Source organism: Lissotriton helveticus, chromosome 3_2 (genome assembly GCF_964261635.1).
Source record: "Lissotriton helveticus chromosome 3_2, aLisHel1.1, whole genome shotgun sequence".
Classification (NCBI taxonomy): domain Eukaryota; kingdom Metazoa; phylum Chordata; class Amphibia; order Caudata; family Salamandridae; genus Lissotriton; species Lissotriton helveticus.
Genome location: NC_136062.1, coordinates 280342052 through 280360246, shown reverse-complemented (window position 1 = coordinate 280360246; position 18195 = coordinate 280342052). Strand labels below are relative to the sequence as shown.

General features: G+C 43.6%; 1 protein-coding gene across 2 annotated transcripts in view; it reads right to left on the bottom strand.

Annotated features, from left to right (window-relative positions):
* LOC144826656 (hydroxylysine kinase-like) overlaps nucleotides 1-18195 on the bottom strand; it is a 248876-nt gene that overhangs the window by 9702 nt on the left and 220979 nt on the right. For both annotated transcript variants that reach the window (XM_078685215.1, XM_078685216.1), the window contains 2 exons: nucleotides 16406-16545; nucleotides 5056-5239 (listed from right to left, as the gene is read on the bottom strand). In XM_078685215.1, coding sequence (XP_078541341.1) covers nucleotides 5056-5239; nucleotides 16406-16545 — 324 coding nt within the window. The remainder of the gene's footprint in view (nucleotides 1-5055; nucleotides 5240-16405; nucleotides 16546-18195) is intronic.

Sequence of the window (18195 nt, the reverse complement as noted above, 5' to 3'; positions counted from 1 at the left end):
TGCCTGTGTATAATGAGCAGCTCGTCCAAAGGACCCACGGAAACACGTATAAACTACTGGCTTCAAAAAGCAATATGCAGAAGCCATAAACATGCGCAGATAACAAGAATCTGCTGTTTATACAGCAGCACCTTCCTTACAATGATTACCCATTCTACTGACTTTGAAAGGATGAAAGTCTGATGTTGCCGGAATTCCAAACTGCAGATGTCAGCAGCGAGTGCTCAACTAGGTGAGGTAGCATACCGTCTGGGCTCTACTGTGGCAGAGAGTGGGGGAGAAACAGGCTCTGCCTTTCAGCTTTGTTGTTGCATATGACGTCCACTCGGCGCTCAAAGTTGTACATTTTCAGTCCAAAGCTCTTTACGCCCAGCTAAGACGTCCCGAGCCGGGTGACTGAGGTTGAAAGCCGCATTCTGTCGCCCTGGAACAGGGAAGGGCAGACTCGGTAAACTCCTGGCGGTGGCGTGAACGGACATGGAAACAAGCGTGGCCATGCACAGAAAGCGAACGTTAACAGGAAGTCCAGGGAGAGACACTCAAAACAAGCAGGGCAGCGTAGCGACCGCGAACGCGTTAATTGGTAAAAGATGCGCACTGCAAAAAATTTAAGGAATGTGGCGGGCCGCTGCTCGCTCCCGAGAAGGCTAGGCCAGGGCACAGAGAAGGTTGTACATGCACCCGCCTTGGACCAATTGCGTGATGTCTTTCTTAGAAAGACGCTTGCGAAGGCCAATTGCAGGAGTTAAAAAACAAACAGCACACGCACGAGCGTGTGTTTAGCATGGAAAACCCCTTACTAAAAGCCACACAGAGCAGAGCATGCGTGCTGGCTCAGGCGAGACCTAAAAAGGGGTGGTTAGGGAAGACCTTGCACCATGCGGCAGGCACCCCAGGGTGCCTGCCACATTGTGAATGGTTGGGAAGAGGGGTCCCTTGGGTAGCCCCTCAGGCCGCATTCGGACTCCACTGGGTGAAGAGGGTCCGCAAAGAGCCCCCGAAGACCAATTCTGAAAGCCAGTTCGTCTCGGGCAAACCGATTCGAAACAGCTGTCCATATTGGTCATTGTACTAGCTTGTTCAGAAACCATCTCCATTGGGCTGTACGAGTCGGATCCAAAGGGCATGGGCTGCCTGAATCCCATTCGGAACCGAGTCGGGCAGCGCGGATGGCTTCCTTGCATTGGAATTGGTTGGTAGGAAAACTGACCGATTCGGTCGGAATCAAGGGTTCCGAATCAGATTCAACATTACCGAATCCCATCCGGAGCCCTTCCTAATGACATCGTAATCGGCCCTTTAATTCTTTGCAACTATGGGTCTGGCGCACCAGCTCAGAAGATGCTTTATCAACAAGCACACATCTGTCTCTTTTTATGCTCATCCAGCAAGTAGATTATTATCTCTCTATAGTGCATGCGCAGTGAGAATAATAGTTCACCTGGCTGTAGTAAACACGTGTCAAGGCTAACCTTAAATGGCCATTTGTATCTTCAATAATAAGTAATGCTGTAGACAAGAGAGCATGCATCACAACCAGGAAACTTCATCTGCTTCTATAGTAAATTATCCACTGGCTGGTTGTGCATCCCATTTCCTCCTGAGTGTCTCTCCTTCGTCTTCTTCCACACATAATAATGCTTAGTATATGACCTCTATATTTGCTAATCAATGACCATTGTATTTACAAAACTAATAGACATTAAAGACACACTTTCTTTGGACATTAAGAGGTTGCAAAATGCAGATATTTCTACGAGGCCCTAGTTTTGATTTAATTCCCTCTACCCTCTTGAAACTAGCTGCTTTCTAGTGTTTATTCTGTTACATTTTACCAATCTTCACGCCATTAGATGCTATTTCCAAGAAAGTCTTTTCAATAGTAGAGTGCTTTTGGTATCCTCTGTTAAGAGAGAAGAATGGTGCAGTTTGGTATGAATGTTATGAAGTGTAATGGCTACCACTATGCCGCTGTTATTTCATACCAGTGGCCACTTACATTCTTCATGCAAGGGTTGCAAATTTTAATCTCATTAAGATTACCACAGAGTTTTATCTATTCATTTAGATCAAAACAAATGCAAAATAGCCAAGTTTGTCTGGTTTTGGTGCGGAGATACTAGAATATTGGAAACCCCTCACAAAATTCTGGCAATTAAGCATCTTATCATTGGAATGGGGAATAACCACATGGATCCTGAAATACTGTTCCCTTTTTCATGTGGTTTTCCCTGATTCTAGGGAGAAAAGCACTGACATTTTCTGCCTGCTCGAAGCAGGAAGAAAGTGTATGCAGGACAGCTGGTGGGGCTGGGAGGGAGAGAGGTGATCATGGTAAGAAATGACTACTCCCCAGGTGCTGTTACACGGGCAGGGGATCTGAGCAATGCTCTTTAACACAGCCTCTGTTCCTTCAGTGGTTTCACCAGGTGCTAATCCGCACCGTCTTCAACTCATGTCTCTTGGCAGTGGCGACCAGCATGGATCGGGGTGTTGGTTTGGACGGTAGAGGGGGTAAGAAGGCATAATTCTATAAAAAATAAAAATTCACTTACCTCCTCGCCGCTCTGCCCCACGTCGTCTCTCCTCGCCGAAAAGGAAGCATCCAGGCTCCCCATAGCCAATCACAATGCTGCAATGCAGCGTTGTGGTTGGCTCCCCTAAACCAATCACATTGTTGCAATGCAGCAATGTGCTTGGTCTGAGCGCCGTGGTTTGATGCTCTGACGGGGACTGAGTTCCTGGGCATATTCTCCATGCAGGCTGTATTGCAGCCTGCATGGACAACATGCTAAAGTGCGCATAACTATTTGGTCGGCCCGAGAGGGACGGTCAATGCATCATGCCCAACACTCCTCCCCTGGTCTGTCAGCTGAGCAGCCCAGCCTTCATGTTGTCACAGCAGGGAAGAATAAAATGATAAGAAGATTACGTTATTATAATTTTATTTTTCCTTTCTTTTACTACTACATAGCAGCCGAGGGGCGACGCTCCTCCGCCTTGGCGGAGTAGCCGCCACTGTCTCTTGGTCTAGAATTTTGGGGCCTAGAGACACCGAGCTACACATAATGGCCTTTAGTGGTATCCCAGCAAAAGCAACCTCTCTGGGTGGGATACCCCAACTTGTAATCAGGGCCTTAGTAGCACCTCATTCAACAATATGTTTTACAAAATGTATGTAATAAAAGTTGACCTTTATAATTTTAAATACAAAGAAGTCAAGTTAAAGTTTTCAAAGTAACAATGCCATATCCTTCAATATCAGTGATGACAATCTTAAAAATGTCAAATTTAAAATATGATTTTTAAAATCTCTATTGTGTTTTTAGGTTTTACTTTTCCACCACCCTAGCCCTGCTACCCTTCCTTAGTTGGCCACCCACGCCCTGACTCTCCCTTAGTATTCTTTCATGTAGGAAATTCCACTTGTTCATTCTCCTTGTAGATGGCCACACTGCATTGGACACTCCCTTTCTCTTCCTTCACAGGGGGGTCACCTGCTCCACACCCTTGATCCTTTTGTTATGTCCCAACATATTACCCACCATTTCTATTCTTTCGCATGTGGGGTCCTTAGCCCACACCGATGGTTCTCTTGTGCTGTGACCAGCCCTCCAAACCAGCCCTTTCCCTTTCCTTCCTGGTACCCAGGGTCATGAATGATTGTTTTTCTAGTTTTTCTGCTACAAACTAATTGGCCAGCATTTTAATTTGTTTACTGTTTTCACACATTTTTTTTTCTGCAAACCCTTTTAGAACCATATTTGGCCTTTAGGTCGTAATTGGATAACATGTTTCTGACTCTGGCCAACCCTCCCCCCAAAAACATATCACCAAGTGATCAGTACTGTCCTAAGTTCCCTCTTGATAACTACTACTATTTATTAGTATTTATATAGCACAGCCTTAGCTTGGAGGCCCTATACATTACATGGGAATAGGGGAGGGAATAGGGGAGGGTGGGAGACAACATGATTGTATACATCAAGTGGGTATTACACAAATACATTTCACAATTTTGTAGGCACAGCTAGATTGATGAATTGATTAGCCCAGAATCACATGACCATTACAAAACCATGTATACATTATACATGATGCTAAGCCAAGACCCACGGCTGGATTCGAGCCTGAGCCTCTAGATTCTAAAGGTGGCAGCAGTATCCACTAGGCCACATTTCCTATTCGGCCCTGCTCATTATTGCTTCATACTGCCTCCTAATTCACAATTGTGTCACATTACAAAATACAGGAACGACATGAGAGTGTTAGACAATTGTCAAGGCATTAGTAATTAGTGAAATCTTTTTCCTTATTCAATCTTGAAATAAGGGCCACCTTGGAGTTGTTCTATTTCCCTTGCGGACAGCTTCAAAATGTCTCCACCAAAATAACTGCATTGAAAAAAAAATGTTGAATTGTTCGGTCTACACAGGTTGATCGAACACGAGTGTCTCAGCCATATGAATCTGTATATTACTAAGGGTTCAGAAAAGTTGCTAAGTTTTTCGCTCACAAACGTCATGTCAATTACTCATTTAATACACATGCCTTTGAAACGTTTCTGATTTCAAGTTAAAATCAAAGCTTTCATGCCGTGACTCTTTACAGCTCGCTTTTTAGAGAAAGAAAAAGCCAGCAACATCTATGGACGGCCATTCATGTCAAAATTAAAAATCCCCATATTTGGCACATATTACATTCATTCTTATATTTGTCATATTCATTTTGCATCAGGCTATGCTCTTCAGGAGGTGTCCTATATAGGGATCTGTAATATTGACATGAATGGCTTCCCATTAACATCCACACAATTTCAAAGTTGTTAGGAAGGCAGTTTCATAGTAAACTTGAGTGAACATGGCAGATACAACAAGGATGGAAATATCACCAGTGTGCGTAGAAAACCGATACCAGCTCATTAATGAAGCGAAAGACTAGAAGAATTGCAGAAAACAGGTGGGAAAGTAACAAGGAGCTCGCCTAATAAAAACTTTGCAACTCCTCTACGTTTTACACTTACAATGTATTCCAATAGTAATTTTCTGTACTCACTTCTGCGAAAATCACCCAGCTTTGGTAGGACACATTTTTCGAACTCCAGAATAGTTTGCTCCACAACCTCCCGATGTCTCTGTTGATCCAAAGCAAACACCATTTCTTTGAGCAGAGGGATTTGAGACAAGTTCCAGATGAAGGAACCACGATCCAAAGTGTTTATGTTTGGATGACTGAACTTCTGTAGTAATTGAAAAGGTGACAAAGAAGTTGTATATAGCTGTGTAGGAATCAGACCACTCTGAAATATGAATAAACCAATATGCTTTTGATATACAGAAAATTCTTAATACTACAAAAGCAGAAACATTGTATATCGTTACCTAACTAGACTGGGGTGCCTTGTGTGAGCCAATTTAGGGCCCGATTAGGAACGCGGTGAATCCGCATACTCCGGGCCGGCGGAAGCCACCGCCGGCCCGGAGGATGCGGATTCACCGCAGCGGATACAGAAAAGACCCCCCCACCAGATTAGGATGGCTGGGGGGTCATTTTTCCGTCCGCCGCTTTTCCGCCGCGGTCGCTTCCGACCGCAGCGGAAAAGCTCTAATATGGTGGCGGTGTCTATCAGACACCGCCAACCATATTAGGATGACGGCGGAGACATGCTTTTCCACGGCGGGTTTTCCGCCGTAGAAAAGCATGTGGAGTTTGAGTATGGGGGCCCGTTGCGGGCCCCCAGAGGTGTTGGGGGGTGGGGGGTGCACATGGGGGGGTACCTATGGTACCCCCCCTGCCTTTGCATGCACGAAGCGGCAGGCACCACGCGGTGCCTGCCGCTTCGTGCATGCAAAGGAAAACATGCACATTTAACCTTGCGGCGGGTGCTGCTTGGAGCAGCATCCGCCGCAATGTTAAATATAGGGGATGTGACCGCCAGTGTGGCGGTCACATCCTAATTCCGAGGGAGGGAACGCCGCAGCCCCTGCGGACGGTCCCTCCACCTCGGGGGTGGCGGACGGACGCTGGTCCGTCCGCCATCCTAATCGGGCCCTTAGTGTGTAAGGGGCAGGTGGAAGCAAGAGCTCAGACTGACCAAAGACAATATGAACAAAATCTGTCATGGTGATAAGTATTACCGATCTAAGAGCATCCTTCACCAGATTCCTCACCCAGGCTGCTTTACCACATAATTTACAAGGTTACTGTCAGTTGGAGTGTGCAGGCTTAGCAACAGGGAGGCTGTTCCTGGTGGGGCTATCCGCTATTTACATGCTATCTGTTATCATCTACTTACTTACCTGGAACTTACCTTGTAACTAAGCATAAATAAAAAAATCTATAGAATATACACCATGGGTAATAGACTTTTGTATTACAACAAATTATTATAGTGTTATTTTTGGCTGTGGAGCCTAAGCTGAAAGCAGGATCTTTCGACCAGATGTGAGCACAAGCCAGATTTGATGCTTTATAATTTTCTGTCTCCTGCCAATTATGTTGTAAATACCTTTCGAAGTGTTGTATGTTTATATGACTACTTGTGTTTCACTCATGCAAACAAATGTTCTACCAGGAGGGAAAATTCAAAACACAATTTCTTTCTAAAAAAGATATGGATATTCTATTGACCTGTAGTCCAAGTCAATTCCTTTTTAGCTGAAAAAAGAAATCTTACAATCACATTGCAGATATTTACATTTTGTATTTTGAATCATATATGTAAATAGACTGATCATCTTGTATACACAAATCCAAAAAGGTGCTCCATGTAATTATCCGTGAGCAATGACAACAAAAGTGACATAAAAATAAATCTATATTTAAAGAATGTACAAAATCTACACGAATCACCCAAAACTCTTGAATTATTTAGTTGAGCAATTAGAAACCAAAGTTTCAAAGCATAAGAGTATAAGTATCCAACAATGAATGTCAGGGGTGGGCGTCAATCAAGTTGACGTTTTCTCTCCTGAACTGGATGAATCCTCTGGGTCTTCATCAGGAGAAATCAAAAGGTAGTCACCTATATGGAAAGGTAACAAGGAGTCAGTCCTAGCTCAGTAACGATTTAAACTGAGGAAGTGGTGAAAGTCTAAAATGAGTTATCACCAAACCAGAAATAATCAGGCGCCAGTTTTCATGAAAGGAATCCCACTCACATTTCTTTCTGTAGGAAATGTGGAAGATCCATGTGAAAGATCCATGTTAATTAGGTAAAGGGAATATGTCCCAATTGGAGAAAGTAAAAGGAGGAGTATAGAGATGAAGAAGCGAAGTAGCATGCACTCTAGGAATAGTGCGCATGTTGTAAAAACTGAAAAGGGTTCGAAGAAAGTCAAATACGCCTACTCAGTGCGAAACATTGGAACCTATCAAGTGCCATGCTGAAGTGTCCCTGGTGTGGAAAAAGAAACAAGCATGCACAAGTTTGTGTTATATCCAATCTGAAAGGAAATTCAGACATGTGTGATACGGGCAAGCGACACATGCAGGAAAAGAAAGACATATTTCACACCTGGATGAGCACCTGATGAAAACTGACCTCTTCCAAAACCTAACCAAGCCACTGTGAACTGTAAAGGAAACAAAGAAAACACAAAAGCAGGTGACATACAGAGGACTCCCAAGATACGGATTTGGGGAAATTAGGACTACAGTGCCCAAATGATAATTCAAAGCCAGCCAGTCTGTGTATGAATAAAAACTAGGACAGCATGGGTGATGATAGAATTCTGGTGGAGTTGGCATTGTAGGAGTGACACAGTATGTAGCGCCGCAAACATTCGGGAGGCCTGGCGGTAGCTTCAGCATCGGAACGAGGGAGACCATCAGCGATTGCAAGGTCCCTGATTGGAGGGTGACTGCCAGGCTCCCAGCCCTCGACGAGCCCCCACGAGCTCGGATCCATCCTTCCTGCTGGTAGTTTCCTGGAGGGAGCACACAGCGGGCGGTCAGTGTGCCGCAGTGGTGGGAGTGCAGTGGTGCGGTCCAACGCATGGCTTATGAGAGAAAACGGACTGCCGTGAAACAAGACAACCAGTGAATGTTCCATCGACATTCAATGTACTCAGGCATCATGTCAGAAAAATGTATATTTGTATGTCAGTCAGCTAGGAAATGCCAAAAGGAGAGCAAATGTCCCACACCACCAACGTGTCATTGTGAAACCCATAGCAGACCATAAATATACGGGACCTGCCTGCTTCCCTTTCCATGGACCTGAACCTGTTGTGATGTATCAACTGGCAAGGAGTAAATTGTCTGTATCTAAGATAGAAATGTTTAGAGTCAACTACTTGGACCATATTAAAAATAAGTGAGCCCAGACAAACAGGCCTGCATCTCTAAATACAAGCTTTCCATGTTCATTACATTAGGGGATCACATTGACAAACAGGCATTTGAAAAGCAATAAGTCTCGTATTTGTGAGAGTCAGGACTATCGGCGTAGTAAATGATAATGGTTTTTACCCATGTGTTTTGGTTTGTATTAGGGTGAATGTATGTGATGTGGAGTGGAAGGGCTTGATAGAAATTGTTAGTTGTGAAATTGTGTGTGGTAGAATTGTGTGGTGTGGCGTGGGTTTGTCTAGTGGAATTATGTGGCAGGAGGTGCCATGGAAATATGTGGATAGTAATTATGTGGTATTGTGTGTAGCAGAATTTGCATTTGCAGCATGTGCACTGCAGGAAAAAAAACAGATGGTTTGAGACATAGCTATTTACTGGCCATCAAATTTAGTAACATTAAGGTACCAAAAGCCTGGCCGAGTAATATTTATGAATTCACCACAAGACATTATACATGACACTCCTGATTACGAAGTGAGAGGAAAGTGCTGGCACTAGGTCTTTCTTTCCACCTATCCTTCTTTCCATCTTTCTTTCTTTTTTTCTTGCTCTCTTTCTTTCCTTAAATGTGTCCTTCCTTCTCTCTCTCTCTTTCTTTTGTGCTTTCTTTTTTCTTTAAATGCTCCTTGCCTTCTTGTCTTCCTTCTTGCTTTGATTTTTGCCTTCTTACTTTCGTTCTCAAAGTCAAGAAATTGCTAGACAATGGCAGAACGATTAGCTTTTTTAGGTCTGTGTTAGAGAAGACCTTTTGATTTTAACACCTTCAATGCTACAGGGTATTTTTCTGCTGCGCTGGGTCCTCTTTTTCCCCATTGTTCATGACAAGGTCAGCTCGTCATAAGCACAGGTCCAGTGGTACTGCATGACGAGCTGACTTTGTCATTAGCATAGAAGGGGTTAATAAAACTATGTGTGTGGCTTAGCTCCATACTGGGGGATTCAGCCACAATTAATCCATTTGTCTGTGGTTGGGTCATTCACATTTTTCTTCAACACACTCAAGAATGCATCAAGGGCCAATGCATCAACCCCTTTCAGTCATTGGCTGACTTCACTATGAATTGTAGCATGATGCCCTTTCACAATGAGTGCACAAAGTAGTTCCCTTCACTGCAGGGAGTACTATTGTAACGTGTGCTTTTTAAGACCAAAACACTTTTTTGCCTTTAGTCAATGTTTTCTTTTTTTGAGTGATGAATACCCAGCAGCTTTGCAAAAGCCATGACAAATCAAAACAAGTATTGCAAAAAGGCTGGCGACGCCAGACTTATTGGCATTTCCAATGCTTGTTTTAATGTGAATGCATTCTTAAATCCATTTGGGAAAGGCACATTTTGCAGTAAAAGAAACAGCGTAAGATTGTGCAAATACCGTTATCTTGAGCATTTGTATAAAAAGCACAATGCAAATGCTGAAAATTGCATGAAATTAAGCCAGCGTAAACTAAATTTTTCCTGAAAAAAATGGAATCCCTGAGACTGTTAATTGTTACTGCGGATACAAGCAAATCTAAAAAAAAATATTTCTCCTTCTGTACTGCTGAGGCAGAAACCTCCACCAATAAACTACCTATGAGCTAAGAGAGCTGGAGGCCTCCCATGAGTAACAATCTGCTCTGATTCTTGCAAAAACTTACAGCAAAATCCTTTCCAATTACAAAATGACTGTTTCGTTGCCGAATGTCTGTTCTTTCAGTCTTTATACAAGTTTGGTTACTGACACTAACCATGACTTACACTGCCTTTCATTCTATTCTACAGGGGTTGTCAGAATATCAAAATAAATATCATCGAATATAAATATTGTGTCATACAATTATTTATAAAAATATTACTTTGTGGGTGTAGATTTTCTATTAATAATTGCAAGGGGACAATAATTTGGCCAATAATGTTTAGGACACAATATTATTGGGCATAAAATGTTCAGCCCGTGATATTCTGGTACCGTAGGTCTACATAGGGGTCTCATGCTTCTGTAGAGGGAAATAAACTCCCCTGGAGGACATGACTTTAATGCGCTCACCTAGTGGATGCCCGATGTATAACAGATTTCAAATTAATTTTAATACTAAGTAGATTAGTCAGCTCAATTCATGCGAAAGGGAATTCTTCCATACATGCCAACCCTCCCGATTCAAGCGGGAGTCTCCCACCTCCTGATTCCTGCATGCAAAAACCCCATTCCGCTGCGGGATTCAGTTGAGAGGGTCTGGTATTGTGTAACTCGGTATATACACTGCCAGTAACCTGCTCCCGCATGCCAGTGCACACTACCGTCATCACGCTCTCTCTGCCTTTCTCCGTGCTTCTGACAGGTAAAAAAACAAAAAACGTACATTTGAGTGAAGGACTAATTGTAGAACACTGCCGTGATCAAGAACGTTTGTTCGAAACGCGTAGGAGTTTTGCTAGAGACCTGTGTGAATAAATCGTGATTTATCTGCCAAGAAGTGTGCCGCGTGAACTTTTTTGATATTGGAATTAAAGAAAGACACGCTCCCGGTCTTGTACGCGGGCACCAACAGAAGCGTTCCCTCTGTGACGGGGACAATTGAGAGGAATATATATATATGTATGTAGATATATATATGTAGATATATATATATATATATATATATATACCTATATGCATCGATATATATGTGTGTGTGTGTGTGTACATATATATATATATATATTTAAATTATGAAATGTAAAGAAAATGAAATGAAAAGAGCGTTTATAAAGCGCGATAGCTACCCTCGGGCGTCTTAGAGCTGCGGACAACACGCCCAAGTACACTACAATTCAGCCTACTCTGGTTTGTTAAAAAGCAGGGTTTTTAGGAGTTTACAGAATGTAAGTAATTTGGGTTCTGATCTGAGTTGGATGGGGAGGGAATTCCAGAGTCTAGCGGAGTTGAGTGAGAACGAGCAGCCTCCACATCATGGCCAAATTATATGTACTTTTATTTCTTTTTCTAAATTAGGTTTTCTTGTTCAGTAATTACATATTATGGGATGTTTTATGAATTGTATATTAACACTAAACTTTTACACAATGCAGACAAACAATTAATGCATGTGTTGTACATTAAATATGAACATTTTGTTAATTTGCACTGTTCATGATCTTTATGGAATATTGTGAAAGTTGGTACTTGTGACCATCTACAATAAAGAATAACAACAACAAAAAGCTAACTTATAGTATAGTGATCAGGGCACTGTCTAATTCCAAGATCCTGTATCTTTATTCATGGGTATGTAAGTTCAGTCTGAAAACCTGGTTCAATGACAAGTAAAATTAAGAAATAATTTAGCATATCTAATGGAACTCTGGGCACCATTTACTATCATTTCGAAATCCATTTAGTTAGAATGTGTAAAATTCAGAATGTCAAAAAGTGTCAATGTATGTGTGAATTTGCATCCTTTATGAATGCAGGAGATCCCGGAAATGTATTGGATTCTGTTAAACGTTTCGCATTATTCATTTCCTAATTACAGGATGAACAGTCTCACAAAAGACAAAAATGTGTCATTGTGCGGTGGGTAAGAACTACAATGGAATATAATAGTAGCAGAAGTGTGAGAAATGAATGGCAATGGTTCCTACCATATATATGTATGTAGCTTAAGAGTTGTGGAGCTCTGAACAGATTGCATGGTCCACATGAAGATGCAATAATTGGGAGGAGGTCAAGGCTGTCTCTCAAGTCAGCCGTAGTAGTGTTCCATGAAGAGGTGTGCCTTCAGGTTTTTTTCTGAATTGTAGGAGGTTTGATGTCAATCCGATGCTGTTCCAGATCCTGGGAGCATGAACAGACCCTTTTGGTTTTTTTTCCATCTTGTAATGTTTTGTTTCCAGTCTGGTAATATTCAGGCTCTTGGTCTGGTATGGTCCCTAGATGTGGCTAGTTTGTATGCCAGATTTTACCCATAAGTCCCTGCAGGTGCAAACAGGTCCAAACAGGTGATGCCCTTGTTTATGTCTACCCTTAGAAGGGAGCGGTGGTGAATAGACTAAAGTAGCAAAGAAAGCAGGAAATGACACATAGAAAGCAGTGGTCCCACTTTTCAGGGATGGGTGCTGGTAAATACATCGACCTTATAGGTATTTATTGATCTTATTATAGTTGATTGTAACCTAAAAACAGCTAAACAGCCTATGGTCACAGTCAAGCAGCAGGGGAGCAGGCAGTCAGAGGCTTTTGGCCAGTCTGAGAAAGAGGCAGGTCTTCAGGAATTTCTTGGGAAAAGATGAATGGGGTGAGTGCTAGGTTGGTGGATGGAATCATAGTTTGTTGTGGGTGGGGTTAACACATCGGCTATCAAAGTAACACTGCATCTGGATTAAACAGTGGAAACGAGGTGGTTCATTCAAACTAGGATTTTGGGATTCCTAACTTGGCCTTGATGATAATATTCATCTATGTTTTATAGCACTTGGTAACACATTTCGTTGCTGTTCTGTAGTGCTGTACAGTAGATTATACAGTGTTACTCATGCTGGCAACCTTGGAAAAACTAAAAATATTTAGCCCATTCAGGAGGTAAACCTAGTGGTGGCTGCTATGAAACACAAGTGGTGAGGCGGGGAAAAAAAAGAAAAGATCACTTACCTGCTGGTCACCACCTCTCCTACATCCTTTTTGTGTTCCTGTCGACACCTGGCAGCGCACAGGCTTGCAGACTCCCCTAAACCAATAATGACGCTCCTGTCATGCTGGTAATCCTATTACCAGCATGACAGAAGCGTCGTGATTGGTCTGAGCAACCCAGTTTGCCACTAAGACAGGGCCTTTGTCCCTGGGACTGTTCTTCACCCAGCTGTGCAACACAGCCTGGTGTAGCCTGTCAGTTTGGCCGTCCTAAGACGGACGACCAAACCATTATGTGCACTTATGGTGCCCAACACTCCTCCTCCCTGCTCGTGATGACAGCCCAGCTCAGCCCGCCCTAAAGTGCTCAGTACTGAAAAATAAAATGATAATAACATTGTGTTACTATCCCTTTACTTGTCCTTTTTTCACTGCTCAGAGAGCAGTAGGGGTACAGTCCTCCGCCTTAACGGTGGAGTCGTCGCTGGGTAAACCCAACTTGCAGATTAAACATAGATCCTAGCTCCGACAGTGAAGGCCTGGTTGCGGACCTGCTGGAGTGGACGCTGGCTGACGGCCAGCACATAAAACTCACCCAAAGAAATGACATGTTTGAGGAGGATTTGGAGACCTGGGAAGGCATGCTTGATGCCTGTGGGGATGCTTTAAGAAGGTCTGAAAAGCTGAGGGACGGGGGGCGGGTGCTGCGACAGTGGGAAAGGCCTGTGGGAGGCTCAACTAAATATGTGGTGGAATAAGTCGTCAAAAAATGATGGAGTACCAACTGGAACAAAACACTGCCATTAATGTAGTGCTGTATTTGCCAAAATGGAAAATGCCAATAAAAACAACTGCCCAAAAAAAACACCACACAAATCCTAGTAAAGCATTTATTGACTGAGTTCTTGTATTGGCCTGACGGCGATCTGAAAGTCAGGCCCTATAAATTGTTGGATGCTTCATAACAACTTCAGTTTCAAAAAAATATTTTTTCGTCACTGCTCTAGCATGCATACTGCTGCTTAGGTCAGCGCCAGCATAGACACACCTGTTTTTGGCTGACTAGGTGAATGAAACATAAGCCTTCAATGACAAGGGAGGTGCACAGCCGTCGTATTCGTATGCATGTGCACACACACGTATACAGTAGCACCCCACTCCGTATGGATGGGGTAGTGCCGTGCATCTCATTTGTAATATGAATGGGTGGTCTCATGTGCAGACCCAAATAGAAAGACAGGATGTCTGAAAGAAGGTAGGAGGAAGCCACAGACACACAGCTGAAACGGTTGCCTTGGGCCACCCTGCGCCGGCCTTTGAGAGGGCCATGTGGTGCCCCCCAAATACTACAAACACTAGGGCATCAGCTCAGATGCACTCACACTCATGGGCAGTCACGGCTAGCATGAATCATGGGTGGACTACCAGGGGGTCACACGGGGAGGGGTAATTATTTTTTTTTTTTAATTAAACATTTTTTACCCTTGCCTCCGTTGCCGTACTCCCGCGTTGTGCCTCCTACTCTCTGCAAACAGGAAGCAGAAGCAGGCAGCCTCCCTCTCTTCCCCCTAAGCCAATCAGAATGCTGCAATGGCAGTGTTGTGATTGGCTAGGAAGCCGTCCTTCCAGGCATCTACGGGGAGGCCATTTCTTCATGCAGGCTGTGCAGTAGCCTACACTGCTGCACAGCCTGGAGAGTTCTCTGACTGATTTGGTCGACCCTGGGGCTGACCAAACAGTCAGCGCCCATAACATTGGGCTAGCCACTCCTCTCTGACCAGCCCAGCTGCCCGCCCCCAACCAGGCATACCCTTCTTCTGCTTTCTCGCACTGCGAGAAAGCAGTGGGGTGGCGCTCTGACGCCCACATGGAGGAGCCGCCGGTGCTCATGGGTGACGTGAACCCCAAGGTGCCTGATGCCCCCCGAAGAGACACTGGCAGTGTGGCCTGAGGGATGCCCCTCTCCCTCTCTTTGGGTAGTGGTTGACGTGGGGGAGATCGGAGGGGCAGGACGTGCCCATACTTTAACTGAAAGAAAACAGTTCCCCTACTTTCTGTGAAGTGATAACCCTCGTCCTGGGTTGGTTAATTCCAGGTTCCTGCTTGCCTGAAAGAAAGGTAAATGTGCACAACTGGCCAGTCTGCATATACAATGGGAGCTTGGTAGCCGGTATTGGCTTTAATTAATGTGCACTTCCTGATGAGACAGATTTCTTCTTCTTTTTGAGCGGCATTTGAAAGGAGTTACCAGCTGAGCTATGAAGTGTGTAACACAGGCCCCTGGCAAGAAGGGGCTGCAGGGGCCTGTGTTAGGCTCCTGACTGTTCTCCACTGCTTCAATCAAGCTTTAGTTCTGTGGCGCTCTGGTTACAGACACAAATCTCTGCAGTGCATTAACTAATAGAGGTTTCATAAAGTACGACAGTCCATTTACCACTGATTAACTAGTTAACTTGCACTTATTTTCCATTTAAACTGCGTATTATTTTATATGTACATACCTGAAAGTGAAAGACCGAAAAAAGTTACAGAATATTTTGTTTTTTTAGCCACGCCTTTGACCCCACCCCCACTGTATACAGCATCACAGTTCCCTTACTTTTTAATGCACTTGGACCGCTATTATATCCTCCACTCTACCCACAGTGCAGCAGTCCCTGGCTCCCAGTTCCAATGGGCCCTTTGAGGTGCATGCTACAACTATGCCATGTACACCGAACGCATTTACCACCCTGGACATTTTTGTTGATGCACTTTCTTTGATAGTATGGCATGAACAATGGCAAATGGATATCCTCGTTTGACCGGAGATATGGCTCCATAAAAATAAGACCAGGAAAAGCAGTACCATTACTGGAGTGTTTGGTATTACGGAGCTGCATTTCTATGAGCCCTGTAAAGGAGCAAATCTCATAGTATGGCTGTGGTATCCCAAGTAGGGGAGGGAAGGGCAGTGGCAGAAAATAAATTTCAGCATAACTGATTTTGTAATGTCTGGAAATACATTTATTCAAAGACTAAAAATCCCTCAGATTAAACTGATTTAATGAAATGTCTGTGTGATGTAATGCTTAATTTGAGCCGGTGGTTTCTAATGCAAGGCACCAGCATTTATTTGTCAACTCTAGGGATTGTAACAGTCTGACACATGGTGGTGCTGTCTGTCTAATTTAAAGATGAGCACACCAGTTTTTTATTCATTCAATATACAACAAAAATAATGAGTACTGACTGCCACCCAAGCCATTATTATAGCTTTGAGGACCCGGAATATACTGAATTGTCACAATTTTAGGAGTAAGATGGTTATCAATTGTGTTGATACTGCCATTGACAGCGCCGGGAGGGACAATGTGTGATACAAGCTGCAGTGGCTTCCTGACGAGGGCCCTGGCATTTATTTATTTTTTACAAATTAAGTACTGTAACACTGATGTAACACATATTAGACTTCACAAGTGTATCTTACCTCAAGGGCTTTATCCAGTTTTGCTGCGAGTTGTCCAACCTCGTACAACAGGTCCGGTCCTGCAGGTATCTTTGCAAGAGGAACTCCTGGCAGATAGGTCATCAGCCTCACCACATGGTCCTTTATTCCTGAGCCATAATCTAGCGATGAAAGAAACAAACATTGATGTCATATATTTAAAGATAAGGCTATTCCTTATGCCCCAGATTTGGGTTGGCTTAGCCTTGCACATATTCGAAGACGTCTTACTTTTCTGTATTTTTTAATTGCTTGTTTTTATATGTTGAGTTTTTAAGGAAAGAACATTCTGCACAACAAACGTGTTTATTTACAAAGGGCATCTCTACCCTGAGCACTACCATATCAGTATTAAGGTCCATTTGCCTAACCTTGTTCAAAACATCAGTATTCTATAAACCTTTGTTTGTCTGATCTCCATCTCTGCGCAAAGGACAGTAATTCTAGCTCTTATCTCCAGACGATAATCTGCGTATTTGGGAGCCGACAAAACTTCTCTCCGTTGGCTGCAACTAGGACAGATCTTTGCTGCCAGGCTTCTTTATCAATTGCCCAAATTTGCCTTCATGAGCTGCACTGGCTTACTATCTCAAATTGCCTCAAGTGCAAAGCTCGAGGCTATATGTTTACGGCAAAAGCTGGAAGTGGTTGAGAGAGCGCCATGTTGTTTTGAAATTTGTAGGGGTGCACTATATTCACAAGTAGTCAGCACCCGCATATTTAGAGGACCTACTAATGTAGTTTAGCAATGTAACGTTAGGCTAAGAAACAGCATGATGTGTTTATGTTTATCAATGAGAGACTAATGTGGTTTAATCGAGATGCAGTGTTGCCTAATGCAGAAGTGTAATCTTATGTGAAATGTCACATTAGTAAGGATGTGCCTTGATGAATTAATACATGCGTTTATAAATGAGTAGATTAACATAGAGTTTTAGTATGAGAATATATTGTTTGCATTGAAAATAGAATTGGAGCTTTATAGTGATGAAATGTAATGCTTGTTATATTAGGACTGTATTTAAACGTGCAAGGGCCTGGGATATGCTGAAGCCAGTAGAGGCCTAATTGTGTTTTCTTAGGTTAGCTTTCATTGAGAGGGAAATAATTTTCTCGCTTCAGGAAGAAGCTGTCTTCAGCAAAATATTGAATTGTAACTTCAATGTTTGCAGAAATGTTCCCATGTATTTCAGTTTGCAGGTGCAAGGCCACAAGGCTCGTTAGGTAGAAGGGACCATTGTTTAGAATTTAGGATAGTAGACGCGGATGGAGGAAGAGCTGCCAAGGAATTCGGGAGTGCAACATTTAGAGAGAATGTCAGAGCCCGTCTAAGCGCCTGCATTACAGCGCTACGCAGTGGAAAGACTGCCTTCCTTTCTGGGTAGGAAAGACTACATTTCCCAGATGCCTCGGCTGAGGCTACTTCAGTCTGTGTGACACGCTTCCTGTTGCGTGTTATTCTGAGTCCCGATCTTGAGCAGGAGAAGGGAGGTCGCGTCTTGCTGCTTCTCTTTGAGGCTCGTTTGGACGACTGCCGTGGTGATTTTCTGCATCAGGTAGGAGCGGCCCCCGCCCTTCTTAATACGTCGTTGAGCGGAGCGCTGTGGTGCACCCCACGCGTTGCCGTTTCCCGGAGCGCGCAGTGAAGGAACTGCCGCGCCTTGTCTTTGTTTCGGATTTTGCTGAAGAGCGGAGCGGAGTGGTAGGGCGCCACACGCTGCCGTGTCTTCTTCTTCACTTTGTACATTATGGTGGCCAAACTTGATTCTCTA